The sequence below is a fragment of the Polypterus senegalus genome, chromosome 3 (assembly GCF_016835505.1).
Source record: "Polypterus senegalus isolate Bchr_013 chromosome 3, ASM1683550v1, whole genome shotgun sequence".
NCBI lineage: Eukaryota > Metazoa > Chordata > Cladistia > Polypteriformes > Polypteridae > Polypterus > Polypterus senegalus.
The window spans coordinates 151,660,306-151,679,291 of NC_053156.1; the positions used below are offsets into that span (position 1 = coordinate 151,660,306).

Below are 18,986 nucleotides of genomic sequence, written 5' to 3' on the forward strand. Positions count from 1 at the left end.
GATGCCAGGCGTCCAGCTCTAAAATGACATATGAGCAAAGACAACTGAATGATTTGATTTGTTATTGCTGAAAGGAACACATTTTATTTATATTTCCAGGTTTTGTTATGCAGCATGTTCATATTTGAATTTGTATAATTTTGACAGGATATATTTTTATGGAGAGCAAAATCTTTTGGGATATTTAAAATCTAAGTTTATTTTTATATAAAATTACATAAGAGTAAAGAAATTTGAATGTTTGTTCTTTTAATGTTTACTTTATTTCTAACTTGTATAATTTAGACAGGATATATTTTTATGGAGAGCAAAATATTATAAGTTGTTTAAGGTTTGAGTTGATTTATTCAGGAATAATATTCCTGTCTGTTTTTACCATTCCTACCAAAGATATTTCTGTCGACTAAATAAAAATTCCTTCTATTTAAAATTTAAATAGAACTTGAACAAATCTGATAGTTCATAATATCCACGCAGACTTGCACGTAAGAGCGGGAGTTATCCATTTTAACAAGCAGCGTATTGCACTGATCTGAAATAGCTGTGTGTGTATATATGTAGATATGTATGTATATGTATATATATGTTTATATATGTGTGTGTGTATGTATATATATATGTATTTGTGTGTATATATGTGTGTGTATGTATGTATGTGTGTATGTATTTATGTGTGTGTGTATATGTATGTGTATATATGTAGATATATATGTATGTATATATGTGTATATGTATAGATATGTATATATATATGTTTATGTGTGTGTGTGTAAATATATATATATGACAACAACACTCATCACTCACAACAGTGACAAAACAATTACATTGACAATCATGTTACGTTATTTTCAAAATGTTTCCTTTTCTTTTCATTGCTTCTTTAACACACTACTTCTCCTCTTGAAGCTTGGTATTTTACTAGTATATCTATCTATCTATCTATCTATATATATATACATACATACATATATATATATATATATATATATATATATATATATATATATATATATATATATATATATATATATATATATATATATGCCAGCAACACTCATGACAATGACAAAACAATTACATTGTCAATCATGTTACGTTATTATTAAAATGTTTACTTTTCTTTTTCATTACTCCTTTAACACACTACTTCTCCGCTGCGAAGCGCGGGTATTTTGCTAGTATATCATAAATTTGAATGATATGTTGGTGAATGGAATGCAGTCTCTATGTTTGGAGTAACTGAACGCAAGCAAAATTAGTCGAGTTAGTTTTCTAATTCTGGATTTGATCTCTGACATAAGCAATAACAAAAAATAAGTCATGTAAAACACCAAGAAAATAACAGAACCAAGGCTATTTTACAGAATTTCTGAAATAATTGATTTGAGTAAAACAGAAAAGATTGATTTCACAAAGGAATACTTAAAGTTGGAAAAAATGTAAAAATGCAGGATAAGATTTGGGAAATTAAAGCACCAGGTCCCTGTGACGTACAAAATTTGATTTATTTTGACTCATTTGTAAATATTACTTTTAGTAAGTTTTTAAACAGCTAAAGTTGCAAATTTAAATCTTACAATAGCAAATGTTACAAACCTAACAAAGTAATCCCCTGATCAACCAGACTTTTAAAGCATGTTATTGCAAAAAACACTGAAAGATTCCCTATGTCTAGCACAAACTAATTTCAAAGTTCAGCATGATATTTTAATACATATGAATAAGAATTATTTTACTGAAATTGTAGTTGAGTAACTGATTGAAGAATATTAATATTTATTTATTTTATATTGAATTACAGAAAAAGTTTAATATTGTTCATTTGAAAAAAATCATGTACTTTTAAATAAATGCTTTCCCATTGAATAAGTATTGAGTATTGTAAAATGTCACTGGTATTGGTATCAAATGCAGAAATTCTGGTATCATGACATCCCCATTGTGTCCCAGTTTGGATATAGAGTTCCTATGTCAAATTGCTCAACACCCAACCTTCACCACACTCTGTGCCTTATCACTTGAACAATTTGTCCCACAACAAGTCACTGGCTTCTAGTGTTCAGTAATATCCCACCCCCAGTCCTACTCCGTGCTTGTACTTTGCTCCGCAGATAAAAGATGATTTTGGAAAATCCCATACTGTCTACCACAGTGATATCACTTAAATCAAGAAGATTTACAGTCATGGCCGAAATTATCGGCACCCCTGGAATTTTCCCAGAAAATGCACCATTTCTCCCAGACAATTGTTGCAGTTACCAGTGTTTTGGTATACACATGTTTATTTCCTTTATGTGCATTGGAACAACACAAAAAAAACAGAAAAAAGCCAAATCTAACGTCATTTCACACAAAACGCAAAAACCGGGCTGGACAAAATTATTGGCACCCTCAACTTAATATTTGGTTGTACGCCCTTTGGAAAAAATAACTGAAATCATGCGCTTCCTATAACCATCAACAAGCTGGTTATACTTCTCAACTGGAATTTCCGACCACTCTTCTTATGCAATCTGCTCAAGGTCTCTCAGATTTGAAGGGCGCCTTCTCCCAACAGCAATTCTGAGATCTCTCTATAAGTGTTCGATCGGATTTAGATCTGGACTCATTGCTGGCCACTTCAGAACTCTCCAGCGCTTTGTCTTCAACCATTTCTGGGTGCTTTTAGAGGTACTGGGGTCATTATCCTGCTGGAACACCCATGACCTCTGACGCAGACCCAGCTTTCTGACACTGGGCCCTACATTGCACCCCAATATCCTTTTTTTTAGTCTTCAGATTTCATGATGCCTTGCACAGAGTCAAGGCATTCAGTGCCAGAGGCAATAAAACATCCCCAAAACATCTTAGAACCTCCACCATGTTTGACTGTAGGTACTGTGTTCTTTTCTTCGTAGGCCTCATTCCGTTTTCTGTAAACAGTAGAATGATGAGCTTTACCAAAAAACTCTACCTTGGTCTCATCTCTCCACAAGATGTTCGCCCTGAAGGATTTTGGCTTCCTCAAGTACATTTTGGCAAACTTCAGTCTGGCTTTTTTATGTTTCTGTATCAGCAGTGGGGTCCTCCTGGCTCTCCTGCCATAGCATTTCATTTCTTTCAGATGTCGATGAATAGTTGGAGCTGACACTGTTGCACCCTGAGTCTGCAGAACAGCTTGAATATATTTTGAAGTTGATTGGGGCTGTTCATCCACCATTCGGACTGTCCTTTGTTGCCGTCTTTTATCAATTTTTCTCTTCCGTCCACGTCCAGGAAGATTAGCTACAGTGCCATGTGTTGTGAACTTTTTGATTATGTTGCGCACAGTGGACAAAGGAGCATGAAGATCTCTGGAGATAGACTCGTAGCCTTGAGATTGTTGATATTTTTCCACAATTTTTGTTCTCAAGTCCTCAGACAATTCCCTGCTCTTCTTTCTGTTCTCCATGTTTAGTGTGGCACACTCAGACACACAACAGAAAGGTTGAGTTAACTTTTCTCCATTTTAACTGGCTTCAGGTGTGACTGCTATATTGCCAGCACCTGTTTCTTGCCTCAGGTGAGTTCAAATGAGCATCATATGCTTGAAATAAAACGATTTACCCACAATTTTGAAAAGGTGCCAATAATTTTGTTCTGCCCATTTTTGGAGTTCTGTGTGACATGATGTCAGATTTGGCTTTTTTCTGTTGCTCCAATGCACATAAAGGAAATAAACATGTGTATACCAAAACATTTGTAATTGCAACAATTTTCTGCGAGAAATGGTGCATTTTCTGGGGAAATTCCAGGGGTGCCGATAATTTCGGCCATGATTATACAATCCTACCTGCAGGAGACCTAAAACAAACACATTTTGACATACAGGCTCAGTAAAAAAAAATTCTGGGTAGTACATAACCCCTCAGTTCTTCTTAACATGATGCTATCAGACAAAATTCCCCCAGTTTTTGAAATTTCCAGGAACATCTGCGTACAGCTCCACAATTTCTTTAGTGACACAGGCCAATGTGCAGATTTTTTATACAAGGGGGAAAGTCTCATTTCCAGAGTGTGATTGTGGCACAGCCTACCAGAGTATTCAGCATATTATTAACAACTGCTGCTAAAGAGCTTTCCCGGGTCAGATTAGTGACATCTATGAGGCGACAATGACAGAAATGTAATGGATTAAAGGACATGATGTAAAACTGTGAAAACCACAACTTTCTTTCTTTATATTCTAATTTCATATTAATTCTGTACTATGTGCATGCCATATGACAAAATCATCAATTTCCACCTTCAATCAGAAAGATCATCATTCAGTAGTACGTAATTACTATTCTTGTGATGCAAGGAGAGTATGTGTAAATCAGCTTATTAAATAAAGAATATCATAAGATGACTAAACATCTTCATAAATAACCCAGGACTCCAGTTCAACCAGAACATTTGTATATAAAATCTGCTGAAATTTAAGAAAACCAGTAGCAACATATACAACAAATTTAAATTAGATTATAATTATGAATACTTACGGGACTATCATCAATGAAGATTAAGATCAAATGATTAACAGTATCCTACAAAATATAATTTAACATGTTAATTAGTTGCCACAATAAAGCAAATTTAAGCACTAGTAAAACACAGTAACAGTTATCAGAACGTGTAAATGAACCATCCAGAATAATGCTTGAACTATCATCTTAAAATTATAGCATATAAGATCTCTGTTCTATCTGTTTTAATGTCATTATCTACCTTTAACAAGTTTTTGCTAAACCTCTAATAAAACTAAATTGAATGTTGCCAAGATATACTCTGACCCATAGTGTAAATTAGCACCTTTAAATGATCAATTAGTGACCCCTCCCAAAAAAAAAAAAGACCATCTTAATGTCTTCATTTAAGGAGTGATCAGCAATCCCAAGTGAAAAAATATCAAATACTATAAGGTTTTTTTAGTAAGATATGGCAGAGATCATATGAGATTAAAGCAATGAAATCAGTCCAACAGCAGCAGCAGTATTGGACTGTGGTGGCAAAGCTATTAATTTACCATACCGTCTACATCCCCACCCTTCCCTATGGTCATGATCTTTGAGTAGCAACTGAAACAAAGAGACCACAAGTACAAGTGGTAAAAATGAGTTTTTTTGCACAGAGCTGCTGGGTTCAAATTCCATGATAGTTTAAGGAGTCCAGTAATATGGGATAACCTCTCATTAGAACCATCAACCATCATTCTACCTGGCAGGTAGAAAATTCTTCGTGAGTTGTGGTAATCAAATCTCAAAGACACATGATATCCGATATGGTGTTCCACAAGGCTCTATCCTGGGTCCGCTGCTCTTCTCAATTTATATGCTTCCGTTAGGTCAGATTATCTCAGGTTACAACGCGAGTTACCACAGCTATGGTGATGACACACAGCTGTACTTATCAATAGCACCTGATGACTCCGACTCTTTCGATACACTAACACAATGTCTTACTGGTATTTCTGAATGGATGAATAGTAATTTTCTCAAACTAAATAAAGAGAAAACTGTAATTTTAGTAATTGGCAATAATGGATTCAATGAGGTTATCAGAAATAAACTTAATGCATTAGGATTAAAAGTTTAAGTTGACTGTAATCTGAATTTTAAATTGCATATTCATCAGACCACTAGAACAGCATTTTTTCACTTAAGAAACATAGCAAAAGTTAGACCTCTTATATCATTAAAAGATGCCGAGAAATTAATTACGCTTTTGTTTTCAGTAGACTGGATTACTGTAACGCACTCCTCTCAGGACTACCCAAAAAAGACATTAATCACTTGCAACGAGTGTAGAATGCAGCTGCTAGAATCCTAACTAGGAAAAGAAAATCAGAACACATTTCTCCAGTTTTGATGTCACTACACTGGTTGCCTGTGTCATTCAGGATTGACTTTAAAATACTGCTTATACTTTATAAAGCCTTAAATAATCTCGCTCCATCTTATATATCGGAATGCCTGACACGTTATATTCCAAATCATAACCTTAGATCTTCAAATGAGTGTCTCCTTATAATTCCAAAAGCTAAACTTAAAAGAAGTGGTTAGGCCCTTCTGCTGTTATGCACCTAAAATCTGGAATAGCCTGCCAATAGGAATTATGCACGCAAATACAGTAGAGCACTTTAAAAAACTGCTGAAAACACATTACTTTAACATGGCCTTTTTATAACTTCACTTTAACTTAATACTGATACTCTGTATGTTCAATTCATCATAATAACTATTCACAGTGGCTCCAAAATCTGTACTGACCCCTACTCTCTCTTCTCTTTCTTTTTCCGGTTTCTTTGTGGTGGCACCTACTCAAAGCATCATGATGCACCAACATTGATGGACTGAAAGCCAGAAGTCTACGTGACCATCATCATCAGGTCCTTCCATGAAAACCCTAAATACAAAGAGGACTGTTTGATTTATGTTAGGTAGATTGCCCAGAGGGGACTGGGCGGTCTCTTGGTCTGGAACCCCTACAGATTTTTTTTTTCTTCTCCAGCTTTTGGAGTTTTTTTTTGTTTTTTCTGTTCACCCTGGCCATCGGACCTTACTTATTCTATGTTAATTAATGTTGACTTATGTTTATTTTTTATTGTGTCTTCTATTTTTCTATTCATTTTGTAAAGCACTTTGAGCTAAATTTTTTTGTATGAAAATGTGCTATATAAATAAATGTTGATTGATTGATTAAAAACTGAACTGTCTTACCAGACTGTATTTATACAACTCTTCATCCTTTCCGATATAAACTAGTGCGTCTATCAAGCAGTAAGAGTGTTCACGGTGTCCTTTACACCATCTTTAAGCATTTGCAGCAAACTCAATATCTAATCAAGATTTTGTTTATACATTTTTGCAGTGTATTCAGCCATGCTGAATCTTAGTATAAATGTTACAGCTTTCAAATCACTGATATATTTTATCATTATGTGACACCTTAACTGCACAAGTGGATTTCAATAAACAATTTAAGGATTTCTAAAAACAATTTCTATTTTAAAAAAAGTCTTCAGAAATCTGTTAAACTTGTATAGTGTAGTGATTTTAATTTAGAAAATCTGCAAAAACTCCAAAAAACCCAAGGGGTAAACATTTTTCATACTAACTGTAATCCATACTTTACCTAATAACAATTGCTCAGTATTTGAAGAGTATAACTTTGACAAACATATTTTATAAAGACACAAATCTAAAAATGTAATGTAATCCTTACTGGATCAGCCAAAAAGTCCATTGATGGTAGAAAAACTGAGCCTGCAAGGACTTCCCTAATAAGCAAGGTGAGTGACCTGAAAAGAAAAAAAAAAGCAATTTTTGAAATACTTACAACAGCCAGTTTTACCAGTAAATTGTCTCTATGATGACATCAAACTGGAATTTAACAAAATGACTATTTTAAAAGAAACAACTCACCTCTTCACTGAAATTAAACAGAAGATTAAATTATAAAAAGTTTCAGCATAAACAATTGTGTGACAATTTCATTTAATTCTGATAGAACAGATAGCATTTCCAACAGATTTTATGCATTTTAGAATTAGTGGTTAAGTCTAAAACTATCCTGGCAACATTAGAAGCAAGGTAAATACACAATGTTGATACATAAGGCATTTTCCCACCAAAGAAACTTTGTTTTCAGGAACAAATAGAGTTCCTGTACAATGTTGGCCTTGAGCAATTTATGGTTCCTGCCCACTTTATTGTGCTGCAGGTATACCACACCACAAGTACTGAAACTTTCATACAAAATATCCATCCATCCATCCATCCATCTATCCATACGAAATGCAAATAAGAGTGACCTAAAGCATAGTGCAAAGAGCAATCCAATCAGGAGTTAACGGTATCAAGAGTTCCCCGCATATTATTGTTCCGAAGCAACTGTGGCTTCACTGGAGAGATTATTATATTGATAATGTGCATGGTGCAGCACACCGGGGAGGTAGCTACAAAGAGTGATGAGCTGAGGAGTACAATGCTCCATCTAAACTGATAATTCTTCAAAGTCCAAACTACTAAAAAATGTATAAGTTTGCGTCAGTGCTTATGGTCAACCAATAAGCACAATTTATCACCTGAGCCCCACCTATATTAGTTCCTTGTTGAAAAAAAGTACATACCCAGGAGAAACAGCTGAAGAAAAAAAAAAGTACCAGAATCAACAAATGGCCCAAGTTTCTATAGAGTGAATGCTACAAAAGTTCTTGATTTTTTAAACAGTTCCTGAAAAAAGTTCCTGAGTTCAGAAAACGCCTATAATCAAAACATCAATGGTTAAACTCAAGGTTAAACTCACACACATTCACTCATATGGAGTCAATCTACAATTATCAGGCAAATAAAAACTCACCGACAAGCTAATCATTTTAAAACACAGAACTTACTTGCTTAGAATACAGACTAAGAGTGTATCTATCAACAATATCAACAGACTGGATCATCAATTGGCCAAATCCAGACTACATTTACGTTTTTTTTGGGTCCCAGGTCATCAGCTTCCTTTAACACAATTTTTGAATTATGTTAAAATTAGGCAGTATTTGTAAATGACGGGGATCTATTAAATCAAGAATGTGCAGGGAGTTTGAAAGGGGATGGTGCTCAATTCAGATTAACAAGACTCAAAAGGCACATGAGAGAAATCATAATGAAATTAAATAATTAATTCCAAATTTGCTGCTTTAATTATGCAGTGCCCGCATTGAGTCTATTTAAAAATCTTGCTTAGTTTAAGTTAATAACAGTAAAATAACACTGCTCTTTCAAAGCAAAAATGACTCTCATTATTTCCACAATTATTCTGTTCCGAATTATTTCAAAACTAAAAATATACAATTTGTTGTTTGTGTGATGATGATTGTTATTGACTAAGAAGTGTGATCCCTCTATATTTGCAACACATCCTTTGCCCTCCTGCTTGTTCCCAGCTTCCACACAATACTGAACAAAAAACCCTCAATAACCAATGATTTCAAGGTTTCCCGGAAGATTATTACTACTGAAGCCTTGGTACCAGTGATTTTTTTAATCACTGCATCAACTTCAACTACTGATTTGGCCCCAGTCCCAACCAATCTTTCCTTAAAGACATTGTCAACATTTCCCTGCATTTGCTGAGCTGTCAAATTGTTTGTTAGAGACTCTTCAAGGCTGTCCAAAAGTCATTCTTTACCACATTCCTACATACCCAATTTCAACCTGGGTATTGCTCTTAACTGCTGCATTTCTGACCTGCACGATCCTTCAGTCAAAACTATAGACCCTCCAGCTAACAATGTACAGAAGGCCTCTTTTTTCAGACTGGCAGCATTTTTCCAGCTGTATTCCACCAACCAATCCTAGTGCTGAGGCCACATTAGACACCAGCAACTTTATGGATTTACAGTGCATTAAGAAAGTATTCAGAAACTTTTTTTCTGCACACTTTGTGATGTAGTTTTAAATTTACCATTTTAGCTCATCAATGTGCACAAAATAACTGGTAACAACAAGGTGAAAATATGTTGTAAGAAAGGTTGACAAATTTATTAAAACATCAAAAACTGAATTTTATCATTTATATACAGTATGTACTTGCTGTTCTACCTGGCAGTGACAAAATGTACGTTATATGCATAAAATAAATAAAAAATAGGATTTGACACTTATTACCTCTTCATTGCAACAGAAAAAATATTTTTATTTTAATAATATTTAGCCTCTAATGTTTCTGAGCTTATGAGGTCTTTGTGATACTTTACAGTAAGATATGTGTAAGATTAATAAAAACTAAATTAATTTTGTAGCAAAGGACAATTTATAGAATAGCAATAATATCATAGAACAGTAATAACACTTATTTCAAAGCTGTGGCACTGTAAATGGAGGTCAGATGCATCCTGTTTGTCTTGATGATCCTTGAGACGTGTTTAAAACTTGATTGGAGACCACCTGTGGTAAATCGAATTGATATTTCTTGCCATAAACAGAACTTTAGTTTCTTGTTTTTCTGGTGCTCATGTACAAGATATTATGAGAAGAGAGCCGACAGTCTTCAAGAGGCACAAAGGCAGGGTAGCGGGGACCATCCTAATACATGCCAGAGTAAACGACATGCAATATCAACAGTCAGAGGTTCTTAAAGTGGATTTAGCAACACTTATTAATGCCATGAAGGAGAGTACCCCAGCTGTAAGAATTTTCATTTTAGGTCCCTTACCTATGGGTAGAAGATAGGAGTCACCCGCACAGTCACCCACAGGCATTAAACAACTAGCTGAAAGGCTTTGGCGAGGGACAAAACACTGGGCTCGTGAACAACGGGGATCTCTTCTGGGAGAGGCCGTGTTTCTTCAGGCAAGATGGTCTGCATCCTAAAAGATTCAGCGCCAGGGTCCTCACCAAAAACATCTGTAACCTAATTTGTCTCTCTTGACTGTGTAATGCTAATCCAAATTCTTTCTATAACGCTTTGCTAGGATAGGATAACTCTGTAGTGGGCTCCTCCTCAAATATGCACTGCATTAACACTATAATAACCAATCTCAGACTAAGTACAAAACTTGGATAATGTGGCATAAATGTGTATTATTTAATTACCATTTCACCTCTAGATGTTCAGTATATTAAAACTATAACAACAGATTATAGATTAAATACAAAAAATCTGCACAAAGCAACATTTACATAAATAAATGAATTACCGTTTCGAGCAGCCGTAACACTCCGCCAATTCAGCACTGTGAACTTAAGCATGGCCTTATTAAATATTCGAGCGTTAACCAACGAGACATTTTACATCAACGATCTTATTAGTGACAGGAAAATCGACTTTCTTATACAGTAGAGTCTCGCTTATCCGACATTCTGTATTATTCGACGTCCCACCGCAAAAAAAAACAAAAAAAACGCATCAATTGGCAACAAGAACTGCAAGTTGCAAGTGTGAGCATAGTCTGTTTTTTGTTGCTCTCGACTCTACCGCAGCTAATTACAGTGGAACCTTGGTTTGTGAGTATATTTCGTTCCGGAAACGTGCTCGCAGTCCAAAGCACTGGTATATCAAAGCGAATTTCCCCATAAGAAATAATGGAAACTCAGATGATTCGTTCCACAACCCAAAACTCTTCATATAAAAATGATTAATGCAAAATATAAAGTAAAAATACATAAAATAAATTAACCTGAACTTTACCTTTGAAAAGGATCATGGCTGGTGTGAGTAAGTTTCTAAACTCTTATGGGATTCCACCCAACGGGATGCCATGCAGAAGAGCGTCCCAAAGCAATCGCAGTCTCCCAGCGCTGTAGCCGTTTGCCGTAAAAGCGAATCCAAAAAGACTGCGGACATGCTATAAGCGCCTGCCCATGACAGGTGATACAAGGAACAAGGAACATTATAAATGCGCAGGGCACAGTATTACTTGGCCACGACCCTGCCTGACTGCTGTGTCTGTGTGTGAGTAGAATGGCAGATCCCGCAACAATAAATAACCGTGCTGTTGCTATTTCAAGTGGAATAAAGCTGGTGTTGCTAAAGTACTGAGACTCAGCTTCGTGTTTTCGGGTGCAAGACGGGGACTCGCACGTCAAAGCACAAACACACACACAGTCACAATGCTGTAGTAAACAGTATACGCTCATACGGATGTTGACTATATGAGTGACAGAGTTAAGGCTCTAGAAACTGCAATTAATTACATTGAGCAACAAGAAGAAGCTACAGGAATCGACATAATGATGCTGCAAATATGAAAAGACTTGGCAGTAAAGAAACGGCACTCGTCAGGAAAGCAGACTACAATCAAAAATTTCTTTAAATCATCACAGGACTGAACATTTTAAGTACGGTACATACTGTATTTAACTTCAGCCAATTCTGTAACTGTAAGTTCATTGTTTCAGTTAATTTTTTCTGTTGTTTTGTGGTAAAATATGATTATTAGGTTTGTAATGTGTAAAACTATAACATAGTTTGACATTTAATAGACTTTTTCTTAACACCTCCCATTAATCCGACATTTTTGCTTATCCAACGTTCTGCCGGCCCGTTTATGTTGGATAAGCAAGACTCTACTATATTAAGAAAAACTTGGCTCACCTCTGATGGTGCAGCTGCTTAAAGTGAATCTGTAACTCCAAATTAAATATAATGCATCTTTCATTGAGGAATTCTCTAACTTAGTGTGAATTATAATAACTAACTATGGCAGGTTCCTAATTATTGGCGACTTTAATTTTCATATTGATAAACAATATGACCTGAAAGCAAAAGAATTCACAAACCTCCTACACTCTAATGATCTAAGCCAGCACGTTAGCCGGCCAACACATATCAAACCATTTCTTCATATTATTTAATGTAGAAATACTGATAAGTACAACTAATGAGAAGCATATTGTTAAAAAAATGTTATTTTGATACATCTGCAGCTTCAAAGTTTGCTATCAATCTAAACAACCAGTCAGTTTGCAGTGCTTACTACAATAGCGATAACAATGTAAATAGTAAGGTGGAAAATTTTAATGCTAAAGTGAAAGCTGCCACTGACACAGTCACTCCTGAAAAGGCAGTTAAGTAATCCTCCAGTACTATTATACCATGGAAGACCCAAAGAGTGTCTGATTTAAAGAAAACATGCTGGAGACCAGAGTGTAAATTGAAAAAAACTAAATTGATAGTTCAATATGAAACATTGAAGGGTAAAATACAGAATATAACAACATAGCCTGTCTTGAGAGGCAGTGCTACTTCTCTAAAATTATAAATAATAATGTTGGTAATCCAAGAGTTTTATTCTCTGCTATTGATCGTTTGCTAAACCCAGGTCACTCAAAGGAATGACTCCAAAAAACTACCAGTGAAACTTGTGAGGCTTTTGCTATATTTTCTAAACACAAAATTAATGATATTAGAAATAATATAGTACTCCCCAAAGCTAATACTATGAAATCCCGGTATTCCATTTTAAGCGCATTAAATTTGTTCACCAGGATAGATTTACCTGATCTATGTAGAATAATTTCTCAACTGAAACCCTCCACCTAAGTCCTTGACCCAATACCAAAGAAATATCCAAGGAGCTAACTGATGGTGTGCTTGATATAGTAAACTCATCATTATATATTGGGGTTTTCCCAGACTGTCTTAAGACTGCTGTTGTTAAACCCTTGCTCAAGAAAAATAATCTCGACTGCTCTGTTTTCAACAATCACTTGAATAAACATGCTATTCTTGACAAGTTTCAGTCAGGTTTTAGAAGAAGGAAAAAAAAAATCACAGTACAGAAACTGCACTGGTTAAAGTAGTAAATGACTTGCAGGTTAATGCAGAGAGAGGCCATTTATCTATTCTTATCCTCTTATATCTGAGTGCAGCATCTGATACCAATAATCACAATATTCTTATAAATTGCCTTAGTCAATGGGTGGGCCTCTCTGGCAATGTCTTAAATTGGTTGGAGTCTTACTTAACCTGTAGAAAATTCTTTGTTAGTTGTAATTATACTTCGAAGACACATGATATTCTATATGGTGTTCCACAAGGATCTATCCTGGGTCCACTGCTCTTTTCAATCTACATGTTTCCATTAGGTCAGATTATCTCAAGGCATAACATGAGCTACCACAGCTACGTTGATGATACACAATTGTATTTATCAAAAGAGCCTGATGACCCTGAGTCTCTTGGTTCACAGATCCAATCTCTTACTTGTATTTCTGAATGGATAAGTAGTAATTTTCTCAAACAAAAATGAATATAATGAGGGTATTAGAAATAAACTTGATCCATTAGGCTTAAAAGTCAAGACGGAGGTAAAGAATTTAGAGGTAATTATTGATTCTGACCTACATTTTAAAATCACATATTAATCAGATTACCAAGACAGCATTTTTTCACTTAAGGAAATAGCAAAAGTTAGATCCCTTAAACTTTGCAAGATGCTGAAAAATTAGTTCAAGCATTTGTCTTTTCAGGATTACCCAAGAAAGACGTCAATCGGCTACCAGAATATTAACTAGGAAGAGAAAATCTGAGCACATCTCTTCAGTTTTGATGTCATTACATTAGTTACCCATGCAGTTCAGAATTGACTTTAAAATACTGCCATTGGTTTACAAAACCTTAAATAATCTCGCTCCATCCTATATTTTGGAATGCCTGTCACCTTACACTCCAAGTTGTAACCTTAGATCTTCGAATGAGTGACTGCTTATAATTCCAAGAGCTAAATTTAAAAGAAGTGGTGAGGCAGCCTTCTGCTGTTATACACCAAAAACCTGTAATAGTTTACCGATAGAAATTCGGCAAGCTAATAAGGTGGAGCATTTTTAAAAACTGCTAAAAATCTTTGTCTATCCCTGTTAGACTATATGTGCATTGAATTATCATTTTCATCAAGACTCTGCATTCCATACTAATCACTACCAATCTCTGCTGTTCTTTTTCTGGTTATTCTGTGGTGGCAATCTGTGCCACCACCACCTGATCAAAGCACCATGCATTTCCTACATTGATGGACTGAAGGCAGTGCCAAAGATACCCACATGACCATCTTCATCAAATTCTTTCATGTGAAGCCTGAAAACCATGAGGACTGATTTAGATCATTTATGTTAGGTAGAATGCCTAGTGGGGGCTGGGTGGTCTGTAGGCATTGGAACCCTGCTGATTTTTTTTTTCTCCATCCCATCTAGAGCTGTGTTTTTTTGTTTTTTCTGTTCTCTTGGCCATTTGACCGTACTTTATTCTTTGTTACTTAGTATTGCCTAATCTTATTTTTGTTCATCATATAAACTTTTCTTTCTTCATCTTGTAAAGCACTTTGACCTACACCATTTGCATGAAAATGTGCTATAAAAATACATGTTATTGTTATTGGACAAAATTAAGAAAGGCACACATCTGTTTATATAAGGCCATAATATTCACTCTGCCTATTAGAACAGAAACCAAGCCATAATGTCCAAGAAACTCTGTATACAGCTCCGTGATAAAATTCTGGCAAGGCATAGATATGGGCAAGTGTGTCTGAGTGATCCAAGGTGCATGGTTGTTTCAATAATTGGGAAATGGAAGAAGTTTGGAATAACCAGGATTCTTTCCACAGTTTTTAGTCTGGCCAAACTGAACAACTGAGCAATAAGAGCCTTGGTCTGTGAGGCAACCAAGAATCCAATGATCACTTGATGTCCTCTTCAGAAGTCCTCCGCTAAGATGAGAGTATCTGTCGGAAGGATGAAAGTTTCAGCAGCAGTCACTCAATCAAGCGTTTATGGTAGAGTAAAAGATATACTTGCTTGGAGTTTGCCAAAAAACATTTAAGGGACTCCGACAGCATGATGAAAAGATTCTCTGGTCTGATAAGACTTGAACTGAAATCTTTGAGCAGACTCCAAGCACTATGTCTGAAAAGGATAAGGCACTGTGCAACACTTGCCTAATACCATCCCTAATGTGAATCATGGTGGTGGCAGCAACATCCTATGGAGGTGTTTCTCAGTGGAAGGGACAGGGAGGACTAATATTGAATTGAGGGAAGGCTGAATACAGTGATGTTCTTAAAGGAAACCTCAGACTGGGACAATGGTTCACTTTTTTGTACCACAAGCATACAGCCAAGACAAATCTGAAGTGGCTTTGGACCAAGTTACTGATTGTTGTTGAGTGGCACAGCCAAATAATCAGACTTAAATCTGATATTATCTTTATTTTTCTAAAATATAATAACAAGACAGCTGTCGCCTCCTTTGAAGAATGATACTTTCAGCTATAATAAGTCGATTAATGTGATGTGGGGGCAATTTGCATTGGCTCCTTAAAGAATTTTTTTGTTTTTCTAGGCTTTGAATACTCTATCAAAGTCCTGATTTTCACAGGCCTCTAAATTTTTCACAGCACAGCTCCCTCAAGAAGCTTGCTGTTGATGTGCACTTACCCAGTGTAGATGAAAGTCTACATAACATGATTTCTAGGGCATTTTAGTATAGACAGGGATCCATCCATCCTCTTCTGCTTATCCAAGATTAGGTCGCGGGGGCAGCAGCTTGAGCAGAGATACCCAGACTTCCCTCTACCCGGCCACTTCTAGCTCTTCCGGGGGAATCCAAAGGCGTTCCCAGGCCAGCCGAGAGACATAGTCCCTCCAGTGTGTCCCGGGTCTTCCCCTGGACCTCCTCCCGCTTAGACGTGCCCGGAACACCTCACCAGGGAGGCGTCCATGAGGGATCCTGATCAGATGCCCGAGCCACCTCAATTGACTCCTCTCAAAATGGAGGAGCAGCAGCTCTACTCTGAGCCCCTCCCGGATGACTGAGCTTCTCACCCTATCTTTAAGGGAAAACCCAGACACCCTGCAGAGGAAACTCATTTCGGCCGCTTGTATTCGTGATCTTGTTCTTTCGGTCACTGCCCACAGCTCATGACCATAGCTGAGGGTAAGAACGTTAATCGACTGGTAAATTGAGAGCTTTACCTTACAGCTCAGCTCCTTTTCCACCACGACAGACTAATGCAGAGCCTGCATCACTACGGACACCGCATCGGTCTACCTGTCAATCTCACGCTCCATTCTTCCCTCACTCGTGAACAAGACCCTGAGATACTTGAACTCCTCCACTTTGGGCAGGATCTCGCTCCCAACCCTGAGAGAGCACTCCACCCTTTTCCGGCTGAGGACCATGGTCTCAGATTTGGAGGTGCTGATTCCCCTCACAGCCGCTTCACACTCAGCTGAGAACCATCCAGAGAGAGTTGAAGGTCACGGATTGATGAAGCAAACAGGACAACATCATCTGCAAAAAGCAGTGACCCAATCATGAGTTCACTAAACCGGACCCCCTCAACGCCTTGGCTGTGCCTAGAAATTCTATCCATAAAAGTTATGAACAGAATCAGTGACAAAGGGCAGCCTTGGTGGAGTCCAACTCTCACTGGAAACGGGTTCGACTTACTGCCGGCAATGCGGACCAAGCTCTGAAACCGACCATACAGGGACTGAACGGCCCTTATCAGGGGGTCCGGTACCCCATACTCTCGGAGTACCCCCCACAGGATTCCCCGAGGGACACGTGTACACTGGTTGGGCAAACTCCCATGCACCCTCCAGGACCCTGCTAAGAGTGTAAAGCTGGTCCACTGTTCCTCGACCAGGACGAAAACCACACTGTTCCTCCTGAATCCGAGGTTCGACTATCTGACGGACCCTACTCTCCAGGATCCCCGAATAGACTTTTCCAGGGAGTCTGAGGAGTGTGATCCCTCTGTAGTTGGGACACACCCTCCAGTCCCCATTCTTAACAAGGGGGATCACCACCCCGGTCTGCTAATCCAGAGGCACTGTCCCTGATGTCCATGCGATGTTGCAGATGCATGTCAACAAAGACAGTCCTACAACATCCAGAGCCTTGAGGAACTCCAGGTGTATCTCATCCACCCCTGGGACCCTGCCACCAAGGAGTTTTTTTGACCACCTCGGTGACCTCAGTCCCAGAGATGGGGGAGCCCACCTCAGAGTCCCCAGGCTCTGCTTCCACATTGGAAGGCATGTTAGTGGGATTGAGGAGGTCTTCGAAGTACTCCCCGCACCCACCCACAACGTCACAAATCGAGGTCAGCAGAGCACCTTTCCCACCATATACAGTACTAGCAAAATACCCGCGCTTCGCAGCGGAGAAGTAGTGTGTTAAAGAAGCAATGAAAAGAAAAGGAAACATTTTGAAAATAACGTAACCTGATTGTCAATGTAATTGTTTTGTCACTGTTGTGAGTGATGAGTGTTGTTGTCATATATATATATATATATATATATATATATATATATATATATATATATATATATATATATATATATATATATATATTTACACACACACATAAACATATATATATATACATATCTATACATATACACATATATACATACATATTGTCACACACGTGCGCATGGGAGGCAGCTAAAGGGCTTGAGTGAAGGCAGTTCGGAGGCATGCCGGGGTGTGGCAGAGTGCACTGACTCTTTTCTCCCTTGCCTGTAGACCATCCCGGGATTTCACCTGGATCACCTGACATCACTTCGGGACTGAGCCAATGGAAGTCGGCCACACCAGCTCCAGTCCCTCTGATGTCACTTCCGCTCTGAGCCAATGGTGGAAGACCACGTGCCAGATCCATACGACCTCACTTCCTGTCTCCCCTTTAAAACCTGCCCCTTTTCCTTTGTTTCTTTAGTCTTGTTTTGGACTCGGTTGTGTGCACTTCAGTGCTCTGTATTTTAATGAAAAGCGACTTTTTGCAGCCAGGATACCACAATATACGGGTGGCTGCCCCAACTCTTTATCTGTCAATGTCTCGTTCTTGTGACAATATATATCTACATATATACACACACATATATACACACACATACATACATACACACACATATATACACACAAATACATATATATATATATACATACATACATACACACACACATATATAAACATATATATACATATACATACATATCTACATATATACACACACAGCTATTTATTATCAGTGCAATACGCTGTTTGTTAAAACAGTTGACTTCCGCTCTTACGTGCAATAACAAATCAAATCATTCAGTTGTCTTTGCTCATATGTCATTTTAGAGCTGGACGCCTGGCATCTTTTTGGCCACAAGTTCGTTTCTGTTTGGTGTGAGGTTCTGTGTTGTGGAGATTCTCAGGATGGATTGCAGGTGCTCATCAGTGAGGCGACTCCTGTGTGCTGTTTTGTTAGTCTTTATCACTGAGAAGAGCTTCTCACACAGATATGTGCTACCAAACATGCACAAGGTTCGAGCGCATGTAGGCGGACTTTTGTTCTTCAAAGTCACCAAAGCGCTGTGCAAACTCAGTGCGCAATAACTCTAGCCGCAATAACTTGCAGCATCATAAGGTAGACTTGATTAGCGGTAAGTGTTAGGCAAGGCAGCTGAAGCGCTGCATTATGGGATCTGTAGTTT

The 18,986-nt window shown here is 37.4% G+C and overlaps 1 protein-coding gene across 2 annotated transcripts in view; it reads right to left on the reverse strand.

Moving 5' to 3' along the window:
* Positions 1–18,986, reverse strand: part of snx14 (sorting nexin 14) — a 217,900-nt gene that overhangs the window by 146,784 nt on the left and 52,130 nt on the right. For both annotated transcript variants that reach the window (XM_039748070.1, XM_039748069.1), the window contains exons 9-10: positions 7,228–7,303; positions 4,506–4,550 (exon numbers count right to left, since the gene is read on the reverse strand). In XM_039748070.1, coding sequence (XP_039604004.1) covers positions 4,506–4,550; positions 7,228–7,303 — 121 coding nt within the window. The remainder of the gene's footprint in view (positions 1–4,505; positions 4,551–7,227; positions 7,304–18,986) is intronic.